We start from the raw sequence: 26,333 nt of genomic DNA, 5'->3' as shown, positions 1-26,333 counted from the left end.
AACAGCGGAGAAAAGGCCCCCCCAGGGCTCCCCCAGCTGCTGGGAACAGGGGGGTAAGCAGAGGGCGATGCCCCAAGGGCCATCAGGAGGAAGAATGGGAGATAGAGCTGAAATTCCCCCAAAAAAGGGGAGTTGAGAGTCTGTAGCTGCTGTCAGAACTGGCTGAAACAACCAAGTGCAGACACTGCGGGGCTCAACATCAGGTGTCCCGAGTCACCCCACCAAGGAGACCGACCCCCCCGCCCGCAGCCTCTTCCTCCCCATCCGCGATCGTGCGACGGCCGCGGCTCCGCTCCCGGGGACCCGGGTGGGCGCTCGGCAGCTCAACCAGTGCGGCCGAATCCATCGCACGCGGTCGGCTCCGCACCCCCGCTGCCCTCCCGGCTCCCCTGGCCACGCTTTGCTGTTTCTCCCGTGGCTTTGGACCGTGCCGATCGCCGCTCGTGCCGCAGCACCTCGCCTCCTGCCCCCAGATCTCTCACGTCTCCACATCACCTTCTTCGTTAGGTCCAGGGTCTGCCAGACTCTCGATAGCCCAAAGGTCTCTGCACGCAGGGGCTGAGGCTGGTGGGCTCCAGAGAAGCACCAAAGTCTGGTTTTTACTGACTCACATCCTGAGGGTCTTGAGCCTGGCTTCTCCGGGGTTTAACAAGGCCAAAGCGCTGGCTTAGTGGTGGAAGGACCTTTCTCTCCTTGCCTGTTTTTATGAACTCTGGAGGAGCTTTTCACCTTCTGCCCCTCAAGGCCTGGCTGAAATAAGCTGAATTGTGAAGGAGGGACAGCGATTGTTACTGGGAAGAGAGACAAAGCTGTTGCATCAACTCTGTTTAGGGAACCAGGCTAAAACAGACAAAACATCACCCACAGCGTTTCTTTAGACAGTTTTCAAACAAAAGCATCCCGACTTTTCACTTAAAAGGACATTTCCACTTAGAAAAAGTGCCCCAAAAAGGGTTAAGTAACCCCTCAATGGCTGACACGCGACGTGAAAAGAAAGCAAATCAGGAAAGGGGAAAAGGTGCATTAACACTTGGATTTAATTGCAAAAAAGTAAAAACTTTTTTTTAATTCTCCTTACATACAAATCTCATTTATTTACACACTTTACAGGCTTTTCCCAAGTATTTACAAAGTTTGCAATATATTAAATTATGACCATCCATAAAATTCTGCATTAAGTGCATATTTACATTCTTTTTTTTTATCCACCACTAGAATTTATAGTGTTCAGCACTGAAACAGTCTTTATGTATCTATAGCTTTACTACCCAGCACCCCTGAGCCTTTATAACGTGCCTCCCCTCCCTGTAGACAAAGAGATAATGCTAAAAATAAATCACCTGTCATTTGTTTGAGTCTCCAAAGCAAAGGGGAAGTCCAGCATCGCCCTTGGTTAATGCAGCAGGACAGTAAATCTATCCTTTATGAGTTTCCTGAAGAGGAGAATATATAGTTCTACATATAAAATCTACCAAGAGGAGAAAGTCTGGTTTGCAGGAAGCAAAAGATCTTTGTGCACCCAAAGAAACAGCCTCGCCCTGGAAAGTGTTCAGTTCTCTCGGGGACTACGGGACTAAACACGAACCACTGAGCCCGGGATGGAGCAGATCCGCAAACTTCATTCCCCTGATGCGAGTTTGGATGTTTAAACGCAGGAGGAACGATTCTCCGAGATGCTGGAGTTTGCAAAGTTCGCATCTCTAGAAACAGGATCCTGTCCCGCTCCTCGGTTCGGGGTGTTCCCACCCCGCCAGCAGGACTCGCTGCGAAGGCCGTGCAAGGTTTGCTGCTAAAGCCAGGAAAGCTGTGATCCAGCCTGGTAAAACCAGCTCCTCCACCAGAGCGTTACAGCGAGAGGACTAGCGGGAGAAGATAAAGGGCCCAAGAATCTCGGGAAACCTGACCCTAGGAAGACCTCCGGGGTGTTGCAAAGGGAGTTTGAGGCTGGGATCTGCAGAGCTGCCTCGCGGGAGACTCTGTGAGCAACACCAGCGGGGAAGGGAGGGAAAAAAAAATAAAAAGAAATCAAAAAAGAATCAATAGAAACTGGCGGCTCAGCTCCCGTAGGGGATGCTGATTTCCCAGTATTGAAGTAAATAATATACTCCTTTCTCCTCCTTTCGGTTACCCTGAGAGCAACAGTCAATGGCCCCTGCTTTTGGAAACCAGCGTTAACCCGCGATGCTGCTGCCCAGCCCAGGGGTGACAAGGACAGAAATGTCCCATCCGCAGCTCTGCCCAGGGGCAGCACCAATTCCTGCGCCTTGCTGGGGCCGTTTCAGAGCAGCTTTGCAGCCAGGGGACGGCGGGTGAGCTGGATTCCATCTCCCAGCTTGCAGGCAAAGAGCTCTGGAGCACAGCAACAGATTTTAAAAAGCTGGGACCCATACGTTGAGCTGGGGGGGTGGGCAGTGGGATCGTCCAAACCAGCACGTGCCAAGTGACGCCGGAGGTGATGGAGACCGGGATGGGACACGCACCCTCCGCGGCTCGTCCCATCACGTCTGTGGCCACGATGCCTCAACATCGCTGAGGAAACAGCCACATTCCCCCCAGTTCAGCCTGGGCAGATCACCAGGAGCTGCCCGGCTCTCCAGGGAGCTCACAGCCTCCCGCAGCCTTCGCGAAGCTGAAGCCTCAGATGATGAAGCAGCCTTTGGCCAAGGTGCCAAAACCTCCTTTTGGCCATCCTAGTTCTGCCACTTTGGGCTCACCTCCAAGGTTTCCGTCCCGGCTCCTCAGTGCAGAAGGCGTTCGCACTACTTGTCTGGCAGCTGGAGGCAGGAGCTGCTCTAGAAGCCGTCCTACAGCTCCGCTCTCAGCAGCGGCAAGGGCCAAAATCAGCTCTTTATCAGCAGGAGAACTGCCCTCCTGTTTTAGTTTAGCAGCTAATTCCTTACAGCTTTTGGAAGAGGAAGAGAAAATATACTGGAAGTTTAAAAACAAATGACGTAAACTCCAAAGGGAGCGCGGTTGGGACATATGCAATGTATCGCCTAGACACAGATCTGGAAACTTATGCAGAGACCATAAAGTGCACTTGGAAAGCTGATCGGCAAACGGTCCAGATTCAGCATCTTCCATCCAACCAGCTGCAACTCTTTGAGGAGGGGAGAAGCAATGAGAGCACTTTGCTAAATAGGCACAAACCTGCCCCAGAGCCCCTTCCCCTCCAATCTAAACAGCAACTGTAAACAGATCCAATTTCTCTGTTTCTCCCCAAAGGAGCCAGACAGCCACAACAGCTCACAAAATTCAGGCATTTCACAGACACTTGAGAATTGTCTCTGCAGCTCTTTTACAAGTTACATTCAAGGACACTTAGAAATAACAGCATCACCAAACCACCCACAATCTCAGCGATAACGGGTCAGGCAGGTTCTCTCCTGCATCTCTAACCAAATGCTTTACAGAAATGGGTCAGGTACAAAACCAGTAAGAGGTGAAATCTCCTTCTCAGCCCTTGAATTTGGCTCAAGAAGCTGCCAAAGTGTAAATAGCAACAGTCACTAATGAGGCCCTAATTCTGCCATCACCAAACTCCCGAATTTCCATGAACTAAGAGGAGGGAGAGGGGTGCTGTGTGTGTCTTGGCATGTACAGGATTGCATGTAGTGTCACAAGTGTAAAACATACCCCAAGCATTAAAAATACTAACGGAGGTCTTATTAATCCAATTCCCTTTAATATTTTGCTGCAAATTAAATTAGTCCTCCTCTGTCCTGAGAGAGGCTCTCCCCTTTTGGTTCTGCAGAATCTGGTGTGTGCTGGTTGTGTCGAGGGCCAGGCACACAGACTGACCGGGTGCTGGGGCTGTTCTTATTCGTTTACAGGGGAAAAACAAGGGTTATGCATAGAAATATCTGTAGTGTCAAGGCCTCGGACTGAATTCTTTGGAGCAGGCACTGTCCTCTGCCTTATCCTTGTGCAGGAGCCAGACGTGGTCATCCCGCTTGGTAGCTTTTGTCAGACCCTAATAAGATTAGTACGATGTTTGCTCCCATTCTCCTGGTCTTGCTCAAAAACAAAGGCTGGACAGACATTTTTCCAATCTGTCATTTTACACGTACCTAAAATATGTATGGAAGGAAAGGTTCTCGCTCCTGAGAACAGAGTTAACTTGCTTTCAAACAAAACCCCTCCCAATTCCATATTAACAAGTGTGAGAGTATGTCCTGAACCACAGCCCTGGCCTATGAGTTCAGCCTAACACATCTGTAAACGATCTTCAACAGCAAGATCAGACCCAGAGGATCAGACTTGGAAGGGACGGCAGCATCCGCAGCCTGCAAACACTGAAACCGAGCCTCTCTCGGGGACAAAGCAAAAGGAAGCATGCGAAGGCAGCTTGGAAAGGACTCGGGAAAAACCAACGTTCATTTTGAAGACAGAGTTCCAGGTCTGGAAGGAGTTGACACAAAAAACGCCAGGGCTGAGGAAGCTTTCAGGAGCTCCCGTGGGTGCCCTGGGCTGGGAACGCAGGCAGCACCTCGAAAAGCAAGGAGTAAATGAGAACAGTCGTGCAGCCCTAGTGATTTAGGTGCACAATCAGAATATCAAACTCGTAGAGAGCTGCTCTGCACCCAGCCCCGTCTCCATCCAGAACCACGGCACTCTCAGCACCACTAAAACTTCCACCAGTATTTTTGTAGGAAAAGAGCGGGGGGAAAAACCCCACAGTTACTATTTGACTCACTCACAACCTGCTCATAGAGAACCACAGAAGAGTGATCGCAAGACACAAAGCAGAGGCCTGAACAGGTTCTTTGGGTACAAGAGGGATGCAGTGGGCAAGGGTCTCTGCCCCAGGCTGCAGGGCTGATCTCAGCGCTGGAGCACGGAGCTGAGATTGGCTTTGCGAGGCACACGACAGAGGCACAGAGCTGCGAACGTGACGGAGTGATGGGGTGGAGCTGGGACACATCACCAATTCATTCCCTTTCCAGAGCTGGCCTGACAAGACAGGCTCAAAGCCGCCTCCTCCTCAGGAGGAACGTACCCAGAAATGTCACACACCCCCTCCGCTCCCAAAATCCCCAGGGAAGTTTCAGAAGTGCCATAATCCACAAAGGACACAAGGTGAATCTCATCCTGAGAAATCCCTCTGTTGCTCCTGGAAAAAAAAAAACCCTTTGCTGCAAACCCAGGGCTTACCTGAGGGGACAGGGAAGGTCATAAATAGCTTGCGCTTCTCCCAAAATACATTTGAGGAAAGGCAAAGAGTTACCTCAAGGGTCATGAAAACAGTCATTTTAAAACACTGTAAACATGCAGGGTGGCAAAGCTGCCTGCCCCGGTTGCCCCGGCTCTATCGCTCTCAAGACGTTGCCTCGGCTTCCAAGCTGAAAGTCGTCTTGTCCTGGAAACAGCTCCGTTCCCACCCCACTGTCCTTAGCTGGCAGCTCCATCACAAACCACCACCGGCTCTGTCCCTTTGGCTGTGAAGCTCATCATCCAGTGATCTGCGCTGGCATAGCCTTTGGAAGATGCAACGAGGAGGCCGTGTTAGATGAATCCATGCCTAATAACTGCTCATCTCCGGTAATGTGATGAGTGTGTGCAGAACTCTACGCAAAGACGCTGCCCTCAGTAACACCCACAGAGCATTGTCTTGTGTAGCTCATACTGCTCAGTTTCTACACTGAGCATCTCATGGTATCCTGTGGTTTGTGTTCCAGGCCACAAACTCCCAGTCCAGAATGATCTGTACTGCTCCAAGCAGACACACACCAGTTCGGAGGTGGTAATGGTGTCTGAGAGAACCTGTCTCAGGTGTCAGACAGAAGAGACCCAGCTGGAAGGTGCCTCCCGAGTCCCAGGGATCCCCCAGACCTGCCAGCTACAGCACCAGTACTCACCCAAATCTCCAGCTTCCAGCTCCACCTTGAACATCTCACAGTGTCCTCTGCACTTGTCCAGGGGTACGACAGTCAGGGTGACCCGTCCGCTTCCGACAGCAAACAGGCTGTGCAAGCTGTAGCTCTAGGAGGAGAGGACAATATTTCAAAAGCCTCGCTAGCTTTTCTTGGGTCTGTCTGATCAAATAATGTCTCTGGGCTGAATTTCTCACCTTATTCCCCAGATGTGGATGGCGGATGAGGAAGCAGCTCTCCAGGGATGCTGTCCTGGGGAAGGACAGCAGAGAGGAAGTGGGGAAAAATTCCTGCAGAATCCGAGTTTTATTCACAGATTTGTTCCTAAACAAAACAAAACAAGCCATATTAAAGAAATATCGCACAATGATAATGCTTGTATTTAAAAGGCAACTTCCAAGATCAAAATTCTTCACAGATATTCACGCTTGATAAACAGCCTGCTGACAGACTAGCCCCTAGGAGCAAAATTCGACCTCTCAGCTTCTAAACCTCCTTCATATCTTCCTGTTAGTACCTGCAGAAGGACCACGTAAAGAGGAAACAAACAGGTCATCATGGATGCCTAAACTTAATTTTCCTCCCCTCTTCCCTTAAAATGATCTGAGTCATTAATCAGATCCATTAATTACAAAAGACGCAGAGAGGTGGCATTGTACGCAACCATAACCAAAACCACATGGCAAGGCGGGGGGAATCCAAGTCTGTTCTCTAGGCCAGGGAATGTAACTGGAAAAGGCAGGGTGGGGCTTGTTATTTTTACATCTTTTACATTTTGACATGATTAATACTTCTGTGCCCTGATCATCCATCTACCAGTGCTGCGGTCGACAAGAGCAGCAAGAAGATCCCATTTAAGCATTAGCCAGAGCACAGACTCCACCAGGGCCTTCTCCAAGCCCTTTGCTCGTACGGCCGTGCCAGGGAGCTGCTCCACAGCAGGAGGCACCTTCCCACGTTACTTGTCGCTCTTCTCCACACGAAAAGACTTGGCTAATACACTGGGTTGCTCTGCAACCTTAGAGAGCTCTGAATAGTTCCAATGTAGTTAAGCTAAAGGCTTTAGCACAGTTCCCAGAGGGCCAGGATTAGGGGTAGGTCATTTTCCTGCTTGAGACCAGACACAAAGTGCAGGATCCCTTTAGCTTTCTGTTAATTCTCTGTGTTTTGCAACAGTCATGGCACTAATAGTGGAGGATTTCCACTGAGCAGACAGACAGATGTGGTTAGAACTGTAAACCAGTTGCCTCGGGTGATCAGACCACAGCCCAGATGATTAACGTAGGGCCTGAAGAACAGGACTGAGCAATCACTGGGATATTTTTGTCTTGTAAGGTGAGCCACAACATCTCACTTTCAGTGCAGAAGTCTTCTGCTTGGATCAGATCAGTGCCAGGAGGCAGACAGAGCCTGGAACCCACTCCTGTTTCCCTTCCCTCCAGTTCAAGTACACCTTGCAAGCTCCTGGTAATTCACGTCGGCAAAAAGCCTGGGCCGCCCTGCAGAAGGGACGTACACACCTCTCATGTGTTTGGGTTTTGACTCACCAGGGAACGAAAGATGGGCAGCTCCACAATTCAGCTGAATTTTCTTCTATTATAACCTCTGCCAGGTCTGGATCCTGAGACTGAAAATGCTTCAGTTCTTCATAGGAGAGATGCTGCCCTGTCTTAAACGACACAAAACGAAGATAAAAGCTGTGCGCCTAGGGTTCTGCCTCTCTCCTATTTCCATCCTGACAAAGAATATTCAAAAGTAACTGCCATCTAGATTGCTAAGGTTCCAACCATAATAATAATTAGTCAGAGGAACAACTTGCTAAGGAGCTCCTCACCCCCACCATCTTTAAACTGGGGCTAAATGTCTTCTCAGATATGTGTTCTACCTCAATCAGCAGTTCGAGTTTGTGGTTGAAAATACCATGGCTGGTGCTATTCAAGAGTTTGGACTAATCCAGCCTTACAAATCCATGCATTACCTTGATTAGAAAAGGCTGAGACCTCTGGAGCTTCTCTGATAGTTCTGCAAAGTCTGTCACTACTTGAAGGCTTTTCACAGTGGAACAGACCGTGCAGTTTGCAGGAAGCGCAGAAGTGTTCCGTCTGCAACCTGCTGCCCACCAGTCCTGGCATTCTTGGGAAGAGACAAGAGAAACGTGTTTAATTAAACCAAAAATTAAATGGGAAGGAGACAGACTCGACGATAAACTCATTTATCTCTAACATGGAACACTGAGATCTCTTATAGCTTCCGACAGCTGTAAGTTACGCAAAAAGAACAAGCTTCACGTGTCTACGCTGCTCTCATAGAAAGGAGTGAGAAGGCAGAACAAAGTGTAAAATCCTTATTGCAAGCAGAAGTCCCACTCCCATGAGAAACTGCTCCAACGTACTTTCCCTCCCTGCTCACAAGAGAAAAAAGAAAATCTTTGTTCCACTGCCTGTAGAAAGCTTCAATTTTACAACAAAAAACCTCAACTCACAAAAACCAGCTGGTCAGTGACAGGAAACAAAAGGCTGAAGGATCTCACCAGAGGAAGGGCAGTCGCCACGAAGAGAACAAGAAAACGTATCTTATGGTCTCTCATCATACAGGGAGCAGCAACACTGTAATTTCTTTCTGGGCAAAACTTAAAAACCTCATCCCGGAGCATTAAGCCCAGTTGCCCCCAAATTTTCTCTCCGAGCGGTACCCCCTGTACCGGGATGCTAATCAGCTTGGCAGTATAGAGCTTGATTCCTCTTTTGAGCCAGGCTGGGACATTTGCATTCTGAATTGCTCGATTCAGGAGGTTATTTCTTTTCCCCATGAATAACCCAAGCGGAGCACAGTTGAGACGCATTTCAAATGCTGCGAGTGAGGTTGTGGGATTTTTTTTTTGTGTGTGTAATTAATCTTTGAGATTTATTGTGGAGGGTGTTAGCCTGTGCACCAGCATGCGTGTGACTGGCATGACAAGTACGGGCGGCGAGAAGCTCCTGCCCTTCCCAGGGAGGGAGGGAGCACAGACCACGTGCATTACTGAGGATGCTTATTTTCTTTCAATTACCCTCCCTGCATTCCTTTCACATTATCGCCCTGCCCAGACACCCTGGAGGATTATTTTGGTCGAAGTCGGGCGCAGCGTCTGCGCGCACGCACAGTCTGCTCAGGGATTGAAAAGCAAGACGGTCTCTTCATCCCAGTGCGACCGTCACGTGCAGCCGTCACACGATGGTCCCGTCCACTCGCCTTCAGATGCTGAAGTGCTGGGCGTGTGCGATTATCCCTGCGGGGTTTGAGAGCAGGAAAGCAGCTGTAGCACTGACATGTACAACAATCCATTACCCGCCAGAAGCCAGCGCCAGGGCCCACTAACCTCTCCTCCACACTTGGGCTTTCTCACCCCTCTTTGAGGAGCAGCCTTCGGTTTGTTAAGCAGAACCTCAGTTCCCCATCGGTCATACCCACCTAATATTTGCTTTTATGCTATATTAGCTTTCCAGAACAAGAGCTGTCTCCTCCCTTATGTCAGGATAACTCCTAGCAGAGCCAGGGCTGGAGACTTCCAGCACAGACGAAAAGATAACAACTTTCTTTACAACACATCTATGATTAATGCTAGAAGGAGTTTATGACTCTACTTTCCACTATGCAGAAAAATAATTTTCAATTTACAACCAATTTAAAATGAGTACACCACCCTTCTTGGCCATTTTCACAGAGGATCTCCCAAGTTTTTTGGCTGTCCCCTGCAACACGGAGGGGTGTGTGTGCACAAGCCCACAGATGCTGGGTGTGGACGACCAGATTGGAAGCGAAGAGGTTACTGAGGAGACCTGGCCCTGGTTCTGCCCCTTGGCAGCGAAATAGTAAAACTTATGGAAACTTGCCTGTATAGATCTGAGAGCAGGATCCCAACAACAGCCCTGCTCTCTTTAGGGACCATATGGAGGGTGAAATATCAGTTTGCCACCGCAGCAGGTTCAAAGGGAAGCCCTGCAGCAAGGGGACCTTTTGCTCCAGCCAGACGCCTGGAGCCAAGGGCTGCTCCTGACCCTAATGAAGTGTTGAAAACATAAAACCTCCTGCACGCAGCACCTCAGGCAGCTCGCTGGCTCCAACCAGGCTGGTTTGCTCCCAAGCACTCACGGCTGTGAGGCTGAAAGAGTCTCCAGCAGGTGAGTGACAGCGAGGTCTGCACGGAAAAGTCTGGTCCGGGGAAGGGACTCCACAGTCCCCCCAGGTGTTCGGAGAATGGTCTGGGTGGAAGGGACCTTCACCCAGTGCCACCCCTGCCATGGGAAGGGACATCTGCACCAGCTCAGGTTGCTCAGAGCCCCGTCCAGCCTGGCCTGGGATGTCTCCAGGGATGGTTCAGCCACCACCTCTCTGGCCAACCTGGGCCAGGCTCTCACCACCCCCAGGGCCAACAATTTCTTCCTCGTGTCCGGCCTGAAACTCCCCTCTTTTAGTTTAAGACCATCATCCCTTGTCCTATCACAACAGGCCCTGCTAAAAAGTCTGCCCTCATCTTTCTTATCAGCCCTTTCCTCAATACACTCGATCCCACCTGTAAGATTCTCAGTGCTCTGATGTCCCATCACCACAGAAGGGCTGCAGCTCTCCCTCCACTTGGAAACATCCAACTTCCAGATGCTGGATCTGACGGCGCTGTTTTCCGTTATTTTTAAGGACAGGGATTTGCGAGGTCTAGCCCTTAACCTCAAAGTAAAGTTGCAGCTCATAATCTACTGTTATTGCTTTGACAGCCAAAGGAATGCAGGCCAGGTTGCTCTTGCTCCTAAGAGAGGACAAGCTGCTTGCCACATTGGGACCACTGCAGACTTATAGATGCTGTACTACTCGAGTACAATACCTCCTTGCTTGTGCTAGGCCATTGCTGCAGCCTATGCTACATGCATTTCACCACACCCCCTTTCTCAGACCTTACAGAAAGATAAAACAGTATTTTCAAAACTCAAAGCCATTTACAGACATCATTTCACAATCACAGACATAAGTAAATCTCATCCTTCTTACTTTACAGATACAGAAATTAAGAGCTCTGTAGTTACTGCACGGTGCAGTTCAGAGCAGACATTCAGAGCACCTTGTTGCAAAAGCAACGTTTCCCAAGCTCCACCTTGCTGCAATTTTTCACTAGGCTAAAAATTAATTTGATCATTTATAATGTCATGTCAAAGTCAGGCTAAACTGATGGGTTCTTGAGCAAGTCAGACAGGAATCATAAGGAGTGCTTATTAATTATAGTGTGGAAGCCCTGACTAAGGAATGCATGACATTGGGGTTTTAAATGTATACTACAAAGAGGGTCCTTGTTCAGCACCAGATCCTCACCTCTTTCTCATATTGAACTTCTTTGTAGCTCTGAGTATACTGAATATATTTATCCCAGAAGGAAGTACCTCTCAGTTTGGTTCATAGCATTTTTAGGAAAAGCTAGCAACAAAATAACAGCTACAAATAAACCCATCAAGAAAGCCTTATTTTTGTTCTGGGTAAAAAGTCAACAGCTTGAAGAACTACTCATTCATTTCACTAATGGGTAACGGCTGGTCAAACAACTGAAGGATGATTAGTCAATCTCCAGCAAAGCACAAAAATGATTTTGATCCAATGAGACGTTGTGAAATCAAGTCTGCTCAGCCTAGCCCCAGAGGAACTCACAGTTCACTGGGGTGAAAGAGCATTATTTCCAGGAGAAATCTGAACCTACCAATCCAGAAAACAGAAGGCAGGGACCAAACCATCAGGAAAACCTCCGGAGTCCACTCCTCCGGTTGGTACCTCTGGTTATGTGCCCTAGAAAGCAGCTTGTGCTGCTCTGGCAGCGTCTCCACGAGCAATGTGGCTGGAGGAACTTGTGACCAGATCCCTCCCAGTCACTGCCACTTGCCCAACAGTGGCTTCAGTTTGTAAAAGGTCTGATGTCCCCGTGTCACTGGAGCAAACAGGGCTCGGCCAGGCTGCTAAACGCCTCTGCAACAGGCGCGGATGGCACGCTCGCTCTCTCTCCAGGGAAGCAAACCCAAAGCGAGAACTCGCTCGCTCTGCAAATGGGGAAACAAGAAATCCTGAAGACATCAAAATATAGAAGCAAAAGGAAAAGCTTTTTCATGGTCAGGATCACCACAATGATTTGGACTTTGTGTACTGTCAGCAAATCCAAATAAACAGTGCACTGGTTGAACAGAGGCCAAAGTAAAGCAGCGTATGAAACCAGGTTGGCACCGCCCGGCACTGCAGAGTCAGCCATTCTTGCCCCCTTGGAACGAGCCAATGCACACATCTGTTAGTCACTCTCAGGTGATATTATAAAATGGTTGTTTACACACACACAAAAAGACAGACAAACTGGCAGCTGTAGGGGGACGGGAGGGAGCCCTGCGCAGTGCTGCAACCCACACTGCGCTTATATACACCTCAAAATCATCCAGCCCCCCAGAGAGGGTTCACGAGAATGTGCACGAGCACAAGAGCAAACCAGCTTGTCTTTGCTTAGGGAAAAAAATAAGAAAGATCCTTTGTGAGCAAGAGGAGAGGGCTGTGCTGAGGGCAGTGAGAAGTTAGAAATTAGATACGGCCTTACCTCGCAAGCAGCTTCTTGTGCAACCCTTTCATTCAGAGTAGGCTCTTACTCCTTGGGCTCATGCAACCCCGAACCCAGCAGGTCAGAACCCGCGGGGAAAGGCTGAATACCTGGGTGCTCAGCCCACGGTCAGGCTGCCTGCAAAGGGTTAAGATCAGAAAGAAGAAGGGACCTGGCCAGGGGCCAAGGCAAAGCTCCAGCTAAAGGAAAGGTGGCCAGCCAAGAGGCAGAGCCTGATGTCCTCTCCCAGTCACCCAGCCTGCTGTGACCCATCCCCACAAACAGCCCTGGCACCCCGCAGGCCTTGGGACGTGACGGGGACAGGCCAGTCACCAGGTGTTGCTTAAACGCAGCTTCTCCAGCAGTGTTCCTTTCTCTAAAATAGACTGCGTATAAAACCCATAAACATGATTTTAGCCCTGCTGGTCTAGGCTAAAAGTAGTATTTGACAAAAGGAGTCTTCTCCAAGCTTCCTAACGCTTGCAGAGGAGAGGGAAGTGCTCAAACTTTGCACCAGAGAACCGAAACAGAGGGAATGACTTGTCCATCTCAGCCTGTGTCAGAGAACAACAACAAATCCAGGTAACACAGACCCTTCTTGCTCTTGGAACAGCACTAGAAAGCCTTGAGTTAACTCACGTGCCCACCCAAAGTCCACTGTGTTCCTTCCAGCAGGTAGAGCCCGGAGGTTTGCAAACCCGTCACCTCCCTGGGGTTACACGAAGCGATGTACCTGGCCAAGAGCCGCGGGCTGCGGCGGTGAGAGGCGTTTCCCCCGGCCCCGAGCAGGCAGCCTGACCCAGCGCTGGGGCTTTCACAAGCTCTGCATAAACACCAGCTCAGGAAGAGCAAATGCAAACCACATTTCCGCAGAATTTTTCCCCAACAGAAAGGACCTCGGTTCCTAGCCCTGGGAAAACAGCTGAAGAAGAGGCACGGATGCCAAACCCAAGGGTCTAAGAGTCAGCTTAGAAGAAACAAAGGGTGGGAACATTAGTTTTAGTATGGGAATTGATCCGGGGGAGAAAGCCAGCAAGCAACAGAGCAGAGAGACAGGCAAAAAGGAAATTTACTTTGGACCTAATCATACAAACTTCACACAGGAGAGAGCTTGGCAGACACTGGTCCTCACCTCGGCCGCTCAAAGGTCCACCCACAGCCAGGGACAGACAGGCAGCCCTTGTCATCCGTGGCTTGTGGGGTGGGAGGGCTGAGGATGAAGGTGAGAGCGAAGGCAGGTCACCCTGAGCTGGAGGGAGTGAGGAGCAGCATCCTGCACCCCAAAGCTTCACCACAACTCTAACGTGGGGCTCTGGCTCTTGAGGGAAACCAGGGATCGAGCTCCTCTTGTTCTGCAACACAAACCGGGCTGCTCAGCCCACACCTACCAGGGGACCGGGCTCCGAAATGCAATCCCGGAGACAGGAAAGCTGCCCCGAGCCCACAAGTCCCCGAGCAGGCTCAGGAGGGAGAGCGGAGCCCTAGACCACTGGCCCTACCTGCCTGGGCAGCTTTAGGCCTGGAGGAAGCGATCCCAGACCACCCGCACGGCCACAGCCGGGCTCTGTGCGCACCGCGGCGGGGCCGGCGAAACGCTGCCAGAGGGCCAGGCAGCCTCCAAACTGCTCACAGGTGGCTTCCAGCAAGAACAGCCCCAGCTGGATTTGAACTGGTGCCCGAGCACAGAAAACTCCAAGTTTTGTCCCTCAGCCCCCTCAAAATTTTCAACTACCAAGATCGACACAGAGAAAGGAAGAAGAAACTCTTGGCTTCCTTTCCCATGCACAAGCAGAGGGGTGTTCACTCGCATCAACGCCAAAACGCAGTAGATAAGCAGTCAAGAGGCTATTCCAGCCATCTCCTCGCCTTTGATTTTTCCTCCCTGCGAGAGATCCCAGTGTGTAAGGAAGGAGACAAACAATGGGGGATACCCCGTCCCACTCGTACGAACTCGAGTTAACAGAAATCCCACGTGTCAGCGGAAGAGAGGGAGACACACGGAGAAAACGCAGAACGGTGCTGGCATTTCAGGGTGCCCTTTTTAGCTGCGGCAGGAAGGTCAGAGCCAGAACAGAAAACTCCAACACAATGAGCTGCCGAGGCTAAATATAAACCCGTAGAGGGCATGGAGACAGAAGTTTGTTTTTACAGTGTGCCGACAGACGACCAACATTGTGCCACATCCCTGCTCAAAATATTTTGCAGATTTATCATCACTGACAGTCTTTGTATTTTATCAAAGAGGCAAAGCCCATGTTTACACCCATTTGCCAGCCTAAGTCAGTGGAAATTATTCTCTGAGAATGAGAAATAATAAAACTTTTCCATTTCTATTATGCCAGTCTAGGAAAAGTCTATTATATTCCTCTCCCATGATAGGGCTGCCTCATTAGGGAGCCACTTATCCAGTTTCCCCACACACACATTCCCCTTATGGTACGTTAACGGCTATAAACGCCATAGCTCTCAAGCCCGCAGTTCTTTCCCAATACACCACTTGGCAAAAACCACTTTTCCTTAAACTCGGGTCACATGTTGAGGTTTCTACACTTTGCTCGCCGATATCCAGATTGGGTTGACAAGCTGTTTTTCCTGCTTACTGAGAAAAAGTGACATTTACCCAGCATAGCTATCTCGGTATGATTCTCAGAATGGCAGAGGTTTTTTAGAGGAAGAAGAACTCTTGTGGAGGAAAAAACCTGAGGTGTTAAAAGCAAGGAAAAGAGAATGTGCAAGAAGAAAATGATGAAGTTAGAGATAAAAGATTTTTCAGCCCAAATGAACGGAAGGGAAAGCACCCCAGCTAGAATTCAGGATGTTACTTTTAAGTAGAGTGGTAGGAAAAGAGAAAACCATGGTGCCATGCCAGGAACATGTTTGTTATTTGGTGCCCAAGGAGACACTCAAACGATTCTCATGGCTGGTATTTAACTTGGTATTTCTTGCTAGGCTTGTGTTAGAGCAGAGAAATAATTTCCTTACTCTCCAGCATGTACTTCTTGGCGATGGGCAGAGAGAGCAGGCGGATGTGACCAACGAGGGAGCCCCAGGCGTGGGCTCTGGAGAGCGGAGCTTCGGGTGGCAGCGGGTTGTACGGCTGGACCACGAAGTAAATGGTCAGCAAGACCAAGACCAGCATGAGCAGGCCCTGCGAGAGAAAACAGGCGTGGAATTAATGAGACTGCACCAAGCTGATGCATCTTCAGAACAGGACAGACCTTGTGGCTGGTATCAAAGGGCTGTGGCTCTGCGCCACAAGACGAACACTCGCAGTTTTCTGCGACTCCTCGTTCAGCTGCAGTCCTATTTAATAAAACCAACTGACAACTCCGTGCATGCGTTAGGGCTGTCCAAGGATGACATCAAGCAGCCTTCAAACCCAAGCCACACAGCTCTGTTCATGTATTTTAGCACTGTGAATGCAGCAAGGATTATCTACAGATAGTTCCGATTCCTCTCACCTAATCAAACAAAAGCTTGCACTCCTGCCATGCCTCTTACACAAGGTTTTTCAAGGCTTTTTGCAAACATTCATCAAGCCTCCAAACGCAGAGCTGGCACCAGCTCCCTCCTCCATACCAGAATCCCAAATAAGCCTTAAAGAGATGACATGATGCATTTCTCCTCCCGGCCAAAGTCAAAGTGAATCAACAGCAAAAACAAGAACAGAAGCTGAAAGTTTAAAATTCCAGTTTTCTGTTCTCCTGCCTCATTTTACAGTTTTTTATAGAGGAAGACAGCTTGAATTTTTTTCTAAATAGAAACCATCATGATTATTTTGTAAAGACGACACCAAAATATTACTCCATATTATGCCACTGGGAAGTTTTTCATCCTTGTAGCAAACATCTTGAACCTATTTAACAATAGCATTCTTTCATCCACTTTGCAAAACCTTTTACAGCGTCTTTTAGTTTAGGGTCTCAAAATATTTTTCTAGAATCAAGCATCCAGGCTACAGGCTTATTTTATAGACTAGAAGGAGAATAAACACAGGTAGAAGCTCATGATAAGGTCAGAAACAGAACCTGGATCTCTTTGTTATTCAACCCTGAACTTTTAAGAATCTCCTCCTCTCCTCATATTTCCACCGAGGGTGCTGACACTGGGAATCTTTACCTGAAGAATCAATCTGAAAGCATCATTCTTTAACAATTTAGGGCAAGGAAGGTGTTGACGCATTAAACTTTCAACACACATAAGCAATTTCAAACCTCGGTCAGCTGTCTTCTCTTTTCAAACCAGCTCATGGGATGAAGGAAGGATGCTATGCTACACAGCTTTTTAAATAAAGAACTCAGAAAAAAAATCATCAAGAAAATGCAATGGGAAATAAAAGGCTCAGGTGGAAAAGGAGAACTTCCGACCCTCAAACAGGCTGTGCATACACGGGACGTCTTACCTTGTAGAGAACCACTAAGATCGGGTACCGCGGCGGCCCCCTTTGAGGTTCGTTTCTTTCTAAGAGCTGCCTGATGAATTTCTCAATGGCTTTTTCTGACATCCCACACTGGTGGCCAGTTTGCCTCACCAGATCAATCGTCTCTGACAGTTTGTCATAAATGCTGAGCTCATTAGCCGAAAGCTCCATGGCCTCCGATGAAAAACACCTATGGAGAGATTCAGTACGTTAATATAAGACAAACTCCAGCCGTACAGCTCAAGATCAGTGTGTGCAGAGGGATCACAGGAACATCGCAGTGTTTAGGTAAGAAGGAAGGATTATCTGGAGCAAACCTCTTCGCAGGACAACCTTTAGCTGCAGCCCTAATAGTCTCTGCTGGTTCAGTATCCCACGGGGACTGAAAGAAGCCATGAAATTTCCTGACAAGAGAAGAACCGGCTGAGATCTGCAGCTTACGGAAATGAACAAAGCTTCCCAGAAATCAGTGAAACTCCATTTATTCATCTATTCCAAATGAATCCGTCCCATAAAGCGATTGCTCACCACATACAAGAGCCAGCAATACAGAGCTGATCAGCACACATGGTAGCCAAGCTAAGCTCTGCTGCGCTATAATTTTAGTCGCTTATTTTAATGTAGATTTGTTTTCATTAAATCCCCTGTCAGCAATAAGAACAGGACAGAGAAATAAGCAGTAAGCGTGGGGCAAAGTTCAACAGTTTACAATTTGTTTAAATTTTCGCAACCTAATGTCCATCCAGGCCAACTGATTATTGAGTAACAGTAACACGATAGCAGCATGCTCTGTGGGCAACAAAAGCTCCTGGTTCCTCGGAAAGTTTGCCTGCAGGTCATTCACCTGCAGAAATGCCACAGAACTAAATACCGCAGCAAGAGTTGCACTGTGAATGCGAGACAAAAAAATGGCATCTGACAGCAAATTATTTCCTGCCGTGAAATTTCAACGGGGAAACTTGTAAGAACGTACCTACGAGCAATCAACATTAAGATGCCAAAAAATGAAACGTGTCCCTCTACCACTCCCCCTGTCTGCCACAAAAGCAGAGCCTCATGATACCAAGAGCAGCAGATGGGCTGAAGAAAAGATGCAAAGAAATTGCCGGATAAGCTAATAGCTGCCAACGTGAGAATCCCATTGTTAGAGAGACATCAGGCCTTGGAAAAACACTGCTGGGGGAAAGGGAGCATCTGTGAGGTCTGGCGCTGCTTCTCGTTTCTGAGCCGGGAAAACTCCAACCTTGGTCCAAGTGGGACAATCAAAACTTTCTGGGGAGACAGCGTTCAGCAAAGCATTGCCCTGGGAACACAGACTGAGGATCATCACGGAAAAAAACCACGTGAAGCATAATCACTGGAAACGGAAATCAGGCCCCTGGTCCCTTTTTGCTCTAAGTACTACCTGACACCGGGAACCAGCTCTTGAATCCAGCTGCTTCACTCCGGTCACCTCCTCGCTCTGCAGAGTCTGTCGCTGTGCTACAAGAATCGGATAACTATTTACATGGATCTTTTCTGCATGCACCCCACAGCACAGCCCGCTTTTTAAATCACAGATCTGTTTTACTCACTCGAGCTTCTACAAGAAGTCAGAACTCAAGAGAGGGCATTTTTAATATATTTTTTTCCTGCAATGCTAGCGTGTAGTTTCAGAGGAAAAAAACAAAGCCAAAACTTTTCAACAGGACTACCAGCTTCAGCAATTGCTTCTCTGCCCCAGGATCAACTCCCTGCTCTGCTCTTGCGCATTAATTTACGTGGTCACATGGTGAATCAGATCAGGAAAATTATCTGGCTGAAAAATAACCCTGATTTGTTTGGTCGGCAGCTGCCTAAGCATCCAACCCGAGCAGTTAACGTCAGATGTTATATTAACATCAGTGTGAAATATCTAACCGCAGCCTTAGAAAAACCAAAGGAGTAAAATGCTGAATTAAAACCTAACCCCAAGCATGCAACGAGAACACGCTGCACTACATTGCCAGGTTAATTAGCTCCTGGCCCTGTTCTACCACCATTCCTTGCGTTCCACGCAAATATTTGTCCCAGATCTTACGACCTGAGCAGCCCCATGGGCTCACAGAGCTGCCCCAAAGCAGGTTTGATCAATAATAGCCCATTACGGATCGTCAGCTCTCCAAGGCAGGGACCTTTTCTTCTCATCTGTAAAGCACCTGGCACGCATTTGGCTCTATAAAAACAATACACTGCTTTACTAACTCTTTCATTTATGTAATACCCTGATTCATGTAACAAGCAAGAGCCAGCACATCTGCAGGATATTAAATGCCTTTTTTCTCCTAGTTTTTATGATCACTTTAGTTGCCCTGACACTGCAACTGGTGCACTGAAAGGTTATCTAGCTTCCTCCAGCTCCTGCGTGCCAAAGCTTTTGCCTGTGACGCTCTCCCGTGCCCAACTCCAGCAGAGTCAGCAAGCTTCTGCTTACAGAACGTGCCTGGAACCACTTAAAACAATTATCCCTACAGAAGCACTGTCAAACACGGCGATTTCCCCCTTTCCAAACAGCAGAAGCATCCTACTATGATAAAACACTGAGATACATCCCAGTTCTCCCTCAATCTACGTTTGATTCAATACCTTTGTAGACAAGTCACAGGCACTAAAATCCCAAGACAGCTCCTTGACAAACTCAACAGCAACCCGTGTCCTCAGCTGGGAAATCAGGCATCGCACTCCCGCATTGTTCTGAGAACAGATGAGGCCTTAAAAAACAAATAACAACCCATTATTTCCCTTCCTATCGCCACGATACAACCGACAAATTAACAACAACAGGCTACTGTTCCCGCTTTGCTGTCACACACGTACTGAATGAGCCTCGTCCCTTGTGCACAGCAGCCCCTCAGAGACGGGCCTTTTAAAACAGGGAAACCAAATGGTATTGCTGGTTTTTATGAACTCCAGCAATAAGCGGCTCTCTCTGCAAATGTGAACAGCGACGGTTCTCGGCCTGAAGGGTTTCCAGCCCAGCGCCCGTCCGACCCCAACGCAGGGCACGGTTTGGACCCGGGCTTTAGAAAGCTGAGACGCTATAATATTTAGATACTGTAAATATTTAGAGAGAAATGCTGCCGGAGAAGCCTTTAAAAGGGAAAGCTTACTCGCCTCGCTGGTGAAGCTGAAACAGCGATATAAATAAAAATACACCCTCATCTGCTTTAACCCGGTTGGCGCCGCCTCCCCCGGCCCTGCCCGGGGGGTCGGGTCCGACTTGGGCTAAACCCCCCCCGAGAGGGGCCTGAGCCCACCACGGCCTCACGGCATCTCCCTGATTCACCTCCGGGGAGCTCCAGCTAGGATTTTTTTTTTTTTTTTAAATATAAAAATCAATACGTTCAAGAAAAAAAACAAAAAGCAAAAAACACAAACCCACCAGCCCCCACCCCCGCAGCCGGGCGCCCGGCGAGGGCCCCGCTGAGGCCCAGGGGGCTGCCCCTAGGCCTGGGCCCACCGTAGGGGCCGAGGCCCGGCCCGGCGCTCCAGACCCTCCGCGCCACCCCCGCCCCGTCCCCCCCCGGGCTCACCCCGGCACCGCCCGGCGGCTGCCCCGCTCCGCCGCCCGGCTCCGGGCTCCTCCCGCCCGCGATGGAGGCGGGACCGGGGACGGGCCGGCGCTTCCTCTTCCGCCATGGCCCGGCCCAGCCCCGCGACCCCCGGCACCGCAGGGAGCGCCCGGTGGCCCTGAGACACCCCCCGTCCAAATTCCCCGCACTCCCCGTGGCTCTGAGACCCCCCATCAACAACCAGCGGAGCCCAGAGTCGCCCTGAGACACTCCGGTGCTCATTCGAATCTAGAACACGACGCCCCCCTTGAGCTCTTGCTGAAGACGCTATAGACCATATGGGCATCTTTTTTTTTCCTTTCTTGTCACCTCTTGGCTCATGTGATAAATGAAATTCCTGCAGGAGAAAGTTTGACATTAACACACAGTAGGGGAAGGGGTAAAAAGGTGAAGAGTGGCAATTATACGTATGCACATCATCCTTGCTAACTTGGAGCAGAATCTAGAGCTGGAAAACTCATTCCAATTTTTTCCTTTTCTGTGTAACTTCTGCACTGTAGTGGGTTGACAAGTATATCTTCTTTTCCCATTGTGGACTATGCATTGGTTAGTGGGTAAGAGATTGGCCTGTTATTCCTACAACATAGAGTAACACTGGTGTCAAAATTTGTGCAGCAGCAATCATTTGAGTCGCGCCTACACAACTTTGCATTAGTTCAAGTGTGCTCTGTGTGTTTCTGGGACTAATGTGACTGAGGTTTTAAAAACATGAACTGCACTACTAAAGTCTCTTCCCTACAGCTTGGAAATGTAAACAGGCTCTGTTGGTTTAAGCGTGTTAGTGCGTAACACACTTTATCTAAATAAAATGGAACAAAACCTTTGGCATAACTTTGCAAAATAGGTACACTACCTCAGTACTTATCAGTCCCTAAGAGACCCCCCAGCACCCACCTGAGTCCATGACCACCCCCAGATCCCCCCAGGAACGCTCGGACTCCCCCTCTTTCCCCCCCCAGCACATTCAGACACCCCCTGCTAGCCCTAAAACATCCCAGCGTGCACCTAAACCCATAAACACGTTCAGGACCCCCCCCCCAGCACATGCCTGAGCCCCCCAGTTAGCCACAGACCCCCCACAACAATCACCTGGACCCTCAGACACCCCCCACTATCCCTGAGACCCCCCGGGACCCACCAAGACGCACCCAGTGCCTCCCGAACCCCACTTACCCCCAGCCCCACGGGGACACGGATCCCCGCTCCTGCAGCTCGAGTGACAAGCGGTGACCACGCAGGGGATGTTAACCCCCTAAAAAGTGGGGGAAAGCCCTAAAAAGCATAGGGAAGGCTTCCAGGAGTAAAGGGCTATGAGACGGAACAAATAGAGGTCCCCAGAGCCACCCCCAGCACAAAAAGCTCGGAAGAAAGCAGGAGCAAGGGGTCCCAGCCTCACCCAGCTCTCACATGTGGGATTCAGTCCTTAATTGCAATTAAATGCATTTTCAGAGTCAGCTGTTGGTCCCGGCTGTGGCAGGTGTTTTTGGTATCTCTTTGGTCTGCTTTTCAGCCTTGTTTATGTTCTCAACCTCAACAACTTCCTGCGGTGACGAATTTTGCATTTTAATTAAACATTGCAAGAAAAAAGTGCTTCCTCTTCTCAGGTTTGACTTTCCTGCCCTGTCAATCCCAGCGCGGGAAGCAAGACAGCCCCCACATCCTGATTTTACTGCCTTTCGAGGGGAACGGGGTGAAACTCCGGGAGATGCTGCTGGGCAAGACCCGAGATGTGGTGGCTGGGGCACCGAAAGCTTTAGAACTGTTTGTTCCGACTTGTCAGGAGCTCATCCAGGTTCTTTTCTTTCCAAGGTGGACACATCAAAGCGAGATGGTGCTAAACGCCCGCGGACTTTGGGCTGGTCTGAGATCTTTCGTAATCTTGGCTTGGCTGGGGCAGCTCCTCTAACGCTCGTGGAGTGCACTGAGGAATTACAAATGGCTCAAAGGGAAAGGACCTGGTTTAAAAAAAAAAATTCCTGTGGTCTAAACAAATATGCATTTCCCCATTGCTATTAATATCTCAGACCTTGATCCTCCTCCAAATACTTGTGCGTGTGTTTAACAGCTTGCAAATGAGCGCTCCCTTTGGTTCTGGAGTGGGAACGTTTGCTGGGGTTGTGAATTATTAAAGGTGAAAGGTGCTTTCAGATGCAACGCCCTGACTGTGTTTTCCAATGTGCTTTATTGCCTTCCTGCCATTTCCCTCAACCCAGCAATGAAAAATTCATTTCCAGGTTTGGAGCAGACTAACACTTGCTTTATGCAACAGCTTTGGGCACAAACTTGATCCTTTTTTCTAGATATGATTTCTAGAGGTGCAATACAGATATTTCTTGCTCTTTGCTGTTCTGGGAAGCCTTTTCTTTTGCAGATCTCTCGTTTTGATCTCTCTTTTTGGGCCCTGTTCAAGCTCCTGGCCTTTCTTTGCAGCAGAAACATTGCAACTTGAAGGTGTTGCTGCATTTGCTGCCATCTAATGGGAGAATTTAGCCTCGGCGACCTCAGCTCCTTATTTTGCAAGCAAATCAAAACGTTTTCCTGCACAATCCTGCTGCCACTTGGCAAAGCAGCATCTTCTGCACATAATCTCAGCAAATTTAGGTGAAAAGCTGATCCAACGGGCGGCTTTGGCGTACGTGCAGTTGGGCAGCTCTGCATGGGAACCATTGCAGACCCAGTCAAATAACCTTTTGTGGTTGATCAGACTGAAATGGTGCTGCTCTTGTCTTTAAACACAGCTGTTGAACTGCTGGGGGACAAGACAACACATGTAATATATAAAAATACTGAAATATAACACTTGTATTCTTATTTATTCAGTCTGTATGTATGATTTTCTGGCTGTCACTGCAGTTTCAGATCACAACGGGGGAGTCTGTCCATCACCAGCAGCAGCCCTTTTTCTTCTGAGGTGGCTTTGGTTCTTCTTCTGCCTTATTCTTCAATTTATCTTCACGATCTTTGAGCAACCTGGGAGAAAAGGAAGCAAATCAGCCAGGTATTTCCCCCATAATTCACATTGTGGTGCTATTTGTCCTGACAAGCGTCAGTAGAGGATGCTCAGCACAGCTGAAAGGAGCTTCCAGCTCAGCGCGAGTTGAAAACTGAGGATTCTGCTGATAATGCCAACCTAAGTCAAATCACAGGTGGAATTTATTTCAATCAGCCTAGGGAAAAAAAAAAAAAGAAAATCAGCAGCACCCTGAAAAGGGTTTTATTCATCTCCTTGCAATGCTCTCTGTTTCAGGTGACATTTCCCAGCACTTATCTCTGGTTCATCCCAGCCATACACGTGCTGCTCTGAGTTTTCCCTGACATTTGCGCACGTGGAGTGTCCGGTGACGGGAGCACAGCAGCATTTGGAGTTAAAAAACAAAAAAAAAAAAGCAGGAGGGAGCCCATTAAATTGAGGGCAGGCAGCAAAATCCAAGCACGTGCCTCACCTGATGAAGCTGACCATGGACTCGGAGACGTTGTGGCCCGAGGCAGCGCTGCATTCGTAAAACATGAGCTGATGCTCCTGGAAGACACAGAGCCCGAATAGAAGTGTCGTATTCTTGCATTGGAGTAGTTTATTATGGGAGCATCTAACTCCTTGTTCTGCCTTCTCCATTTGTAAAACTAGTCAGTGGATACTGGTCCAAATCCCATAAACTTCAAAATTAAGTTGGTAAAGGTGAGATACTTCTCGCCTAATTTTTATTAACCATCCACATCTGAAGAGATTAATTGTACTTTAAGGATTTCAGTATCTGTAAAACAGGATAAGGCTTGGTGGTTTTATTAGTTTTATGATGCCGGGAAGATGTGTGACACTTCACAGCAAAGATAAGCAGAGCTGAAGATGGTTTAATTTCTAGATCCAGATCCTTAAACTGTTTTACTGGGGCGGTGCTCAGTCAAAACTAAAATGGCAAGGGAAAAGCAAGGCAGGGAAATGTGAAAAATGGGTTTGGAGATCACTTTGACGGGCACAAAAGGTAAGTTAAGGGCTTTCTGCAGGTCCTCAGGCTGGTGGCATCCACCCATCCTTGCCCAGATTGGGTGGACTTACCTTGGCCAAGCGTTCCCCCTCCTTTGTAGGGACCTGTCTCTCTGCAGCACAGTCGGTTTTGTTCCCGAGAAGCAAAATAGCGACTCTGTCTTCTGCTCCTTCCTGGGCAATTAAAGAGGGAAGGATCAGGACAGCATCTCAATCTCCCTTGAATTGCAGCCATCCACGCTGTCTCAACACATCCGGGAACACCGTAAAGGGTGCCCGTGGATTTGGGCTGATAACAAAGCCCCAAATTTTTAAACTAGCTTAAAAACCTTCTAAAACCCCCTTGTAACGAACTCACTTTGTGTTCAATTTCGGGAGCCCTTCAGAAGATGCTCTGGCTGGGATCTACAGGCACTGAGCAAGGCGACATCTCATTTTGTTCCAGTGTTTTTAAATATTGATTTTGTACTTAACTGGAAATCTCTGACAAGAAGTTTTTAATAAGACAAGAGTTACCTCCCATTTCCCAGGAACCAAAGCAGGCTGTTCTTGATTTCAAAGTGTTCTCAAAATCGCTTGCAGCGTTTTCCGTTCCTCTGCACTGGTTTTTAATTTTAGAAAAGTTCCCAGAACCCAGAGACAGAAGGAGATTTTCCTGCTTCACCCACCTGGATGCAGCTCAGCCAGTACCGCACGTCCGAGAAGGAATATTCCGAGGTGATATCGTACATCAGCACGACCCCGTCCGCCTTCCGGAAGAACTGCTTGGTGATGCTGCGGTACCTGCGGACATTTTAAATGGTCACCGATAAGGTCTGAGGAGGTTTCGCCCAGGAACGATCTGAAATCCCAGTGGGAAAGCTGGAAATACGTGTCTGCAAAAAAGGCAAACCCCGGATTTTGCTCCTGTCCTGATCACAGAGGCTGTACAAACAGCCTGAGTGCTTGTTTTTTATCTTAATTACTTCCTTCATTATTCTTTATCAGATCATACACTGTACAGAGTCCCTTCTTAAACAACCCCTCCTTTGCTTAGCAAAGCCAAGAACATTCATTTCCCCTAAACTACCAGGAAAACAAGGAAACTACAGGTCACTCTCCGTAAGTGCCAGCCCAGCACCTCACCTTTCTTGACCAGCTGAGTCCCACAGACGGAGAGCAAAGCGCCTGTTGTCCACAATGAGGTTTTTGACCTGATAATCCAGTCCTAGGAGACACAAAGAGGGATATTTTGGTACTGTAGAGTTCATCCCTATGACAGAGGGTGGATGGATGGATGGATGGAGAAGGCACGTGGTGCAGGTATGGTCTGAGGATGCAGCTCGAGTGGGCTGATTCTGAGTGAACCTCCAGCTTTTAGATCTTTGATGACCAGATTTTGGAGAGGCCTCTAATCTCATGATGAGTAAAACCAGGTTGGTTAAGGGAGGAGAATATAGGGAAAAGGCAAAGCAGAGAGAAAAGCACTAGAGCTGTTAGTATTGGTGTCCCGGAGAGGGCAAGGAGGACCAGCATTGCCTGCCCGGGAGCTTCCAGGTGTGTGAAGCTGGTGGCCCGATTTGGTCCTTGGTGACAGGTTGTGTAGGACACTTGGCATGAGCTGTAACATGGGTGGAATGGAATGATCAGCAGCAGCTCGTGGGGTGGAGGAAAGGGGGTGGTGAAGGTCACCCAGCAGGGGCAGAGCCAAGCTGGAGAGGAGCTGGAGGAGACCCACCTACTGTGGCGGTGAGGTGCGGGTTGAAGGTGTCGGCGTGCAAGCGGTACAGGAAGGATGTTTTGCCCACGTGGGAGTCCCCGACAAACAGCACATTGAAGAGATGATCTGGGTCCAGGGAAGCTTCAGGAGAACCTCTTGCAGCAGCTCCTGCCCCAC

The 26,333-nt window shown here is 48.9% G+C and overlaps 1 protein-coding gene across 2 annotated transcripts; it reads right to left on the bottom strand.

The window, feature by feature from the left end:
• Positions 1-1,074: 1,074 nt before the first annotated feature.
• On the bottom strand, positions 1,075-20,513 carry C21H6orf89 (chromosome 21 C6orf89 homolog). Of its 2 annotated transcripts, none has more exons than XM_065649630.1 (8): positions 20,437-20,513; positions 16,868-17,075; positions 15,448-15,613; positions 7,852-8,006; positions 7,421-7,542; positions 6,071-6,197; positions 5,859-5,982; positions 1,075-5,477 (listed from the first exon to the last, which is right to left on the bottom strand). In XM_065649630.1, the coding sequence occupies exons 2-8, from the start codon at positions 17,054-17,056 to the stop codon at positions 5,392-5,394; spliced, it is 969 nt and encodes a 322-aa protein (XP_065505702.1). In that variant the 5' UTR covers positions 17,057-17,075; positions 20,437-20,513; the 3' UTR covers positions 1,075-5,391. The 2 variants fall into 2 exon arrangements, with proteins under 2 accessions (XP_065505702.1, XP_065505701.1); XM_065649629.1 differs by lacking the exon at positions 20,437-20,513 and adding an exon at positions 19,490-19,559.
• Between the last annotated feature and the right edge of the window lie 5,820 nt (positions 20,514-26,333).

Source organism: Caloenas nicobarica, chromosome 21, assembly GCF_036013445.1.
Source record: "Caloenas nicobarica isolate bCalNic1 chromosome 21, bCalNic1.hap1, whole genome shotgun sequence".
In the NCBI taxonomy this organism is placed as follows: domain Eukaryota; kingdom Metazoa; phylum Chordata; class Aves; order Columbiformes; family Columbidae; genus Caloenas; species Caloenas nicobarica.
The sequence above is the reverse complement of the archived record's forward strand: the minus strand, read 5'-3'. Positions and strand labels throughout refer to the sequence as shown.

Excerpts from the sequence above, each read along its gene's own strand:
- C21H6orf89 (XM_065649630.1), bottom strand. The coding sequence starts at position 17,056 with ATGGAGCTTTCGGCTAATGAGCTCAGCATTTATGACAAACTGTCAGAG. Across the intron at positions 8,007-15,447 it reads CAAGAAGTACATGCTGGAGA|AATGCCAGGACTGGTGGGCA; the intron begins GTAAGGAAATTA and ends TCTCTTCCCAAG. Across the intron at positions 7,543-7,851 it reads CTCAGCCTTTTCTAATCAAG|ACAGGGCAGCATCTCTCCTA; the intron begins GTAATGCATGGA and ends GTGTCGTTTAAG.